The sequence below is a fragment of the Sinocyclocheilus anshuiensis genome, unplaced genomic scaffold (assembly GCF_001515605.1).
Source record: "Sinocyclocheilus anshuiensis isolate Anshui unplaced genomic scaffold, SAMN03320099.WGS_v1.1 scaffold2308, whole genome shotgun sequence".
In the NCBI taxonomy this organism is placed as follows: domain Eukaryota; kingdom Metazoa; phylum Chordata; class Actinopteri; order Cypriniformes; family Cyprinidae; genus Sinocyclocheilus; species Sinocyclocheilus anshuiensis.
In genome coordinates this window covers 118130-119792 of record NW_015546032.1, presented here as the reverse complement: position 1 = coordinate 119792, position 1663 = coordinate 118130, and the positions used below count along the sequence as shown (strand labels likewise).

The 1663-nt window shown below is 39.5% G+C and overlaps 1 protein-coding gene across 1 annotated transcript in view; it reads left to right on the top strand.

Moving 5' to 3' along the window:
* Positions 1–253: 253 nt before the first annotated feature.
* Positions 254–1663, top strand: part of LOC107698784 (interleukin-1 receptor accessory protein-like 1-B) — a 115342-nt gene continuing 113932 nt past the window's right edge. Inside the window, exon 1 of the mRNA XM_016499892.1 lies at positions 254–410. Within this exon, the coding sequence (XP_016355378.1) occupies positions 254–410 (157 nt within the window). The remainder of the gene's footprint in view (positions 411–1663) is intronic.

Sequence of the window (1663 nt, the reverse complement as noted above, 5' to 3'; positions counted from 1 at the left end):
AAACAGAGAAATAGTGTGTCAAAATATTGTGCCGTTCTCCTCTGGCCAGATGAAACCAGCAGTTTAATTCTAGGCTGCAACAAAGATTGTGCAGAGGACTTGTCTTGTTCCCGTGATCTTGTCCCGATGTCCATCTAGATGATGGGGTCTTTGGAGGGAATCTGTCTCTGGGGCTCATCTAGTTGTCCTGATCTCCGCTTTAGAAAAACAATATGATCGTGAGGTGCTTACTGTGTTTAATAGGTAAGGGATAATGTACATCCAGCCAGTTCTTATCGCAGAAAAACAAGCCAGCGAGCTGATCAGCACAGGACCTCAGAACATGGCCAGAAATCCCATCAGGACCTGCTGCTTTCCTGACGTTGGACCTGCTGCCCAACAGGTTTATCGTTGCGAAGCGGAGGGCTGTTGTATAAGACTGAAGGACTTTATTTTTAACTGGCTGGATGTACATTATCCCGCTTATTACATGGCTACTTGCCACAAAACGAAATAATTAGAAACGAAATATTGATTTGAGCTGTAATATTTGAACGCAAAGTTTCCGTGAAGAAAGCAGTTGCTAGTAAGCGGCAAGTTCAAACTAGACAGACATTAAGAGATATGTTACAGACATACTACTTATTACACGGCATTTCACAACATAAATAATTATGGCAATAAAAGATATTGATTTAAGATGAAACCGTTTTAAAATCTTACCAGTTTGTTAGTTATCTAACAATCCATTACAGTGTACAAACCAATCGTCTCAAAATGGCAGCAGCTGCGTTTGTATGAAACAAGAGAGAGCAAGTCCGCAATACCAGGATGACAGAATGAAATATTTGTACAGAGAATATTGATTTGAGTTTTAATATTTTATTAGACAACCAAATGCAAAGCTTCCATGAAGAAATTTTTTTTCTGAGCAAGCGAATAGTGCCGCCTGCAGTTACCCTGATGAACCTGTGTTGTTAGTTTTTACCGGTTGTTAACGGGGAATAACATACCTCGGAATGTGCTGACTGACCAATCAGAATTGAGTATTCCACAGAGCCGTGTAATAAATAGATTTATCATTAATGTTCGTCAGGATTTATTTTGTTATATTACACTACTGCCATTTTATTCTGAAGAAAACAGAACTTTTGAGAAAATTTGAAGAATTGCACTTCTTGAGAATTTCTTGAGATCAATTCTTAAGACGATTGTTGTGAATCCAGCCTCAAGTCCTGAGAGTCTCTGCTGATGCTTCATTAGATTCTTCAGAATGATGTTGAGAGGAGAAACAGCCATTGACGTGACTCACATTTCTTTCTGAAAATCAGCTCTGAAATAAACGCACACACTTGACAAGAAAAGAGAAATATAATGGCTGAAGATTCTGTAATTGCTCTGTCTCTCCCTAAATGAATGTCCCGTTCTGAGACATTTAATTTCACGTGTAATAAACATACGTGCAGAAGTAAGCCAGCACACACACACACACACACACACTCTGTACAGTAGGATAATTAAAAGAAATAATCATATTTTAACCATCTTCCATTTCACAAAGCAAAAGCATCATGAAGTTCGTTATACTGCTGCAATGAACCTTAATTAGCCCCCCCCCCATACTGGCTGCCACGGCAACCAGCCCCCTCCTGTCGCCATAGCAACAGAGACCCGTAACATTTTA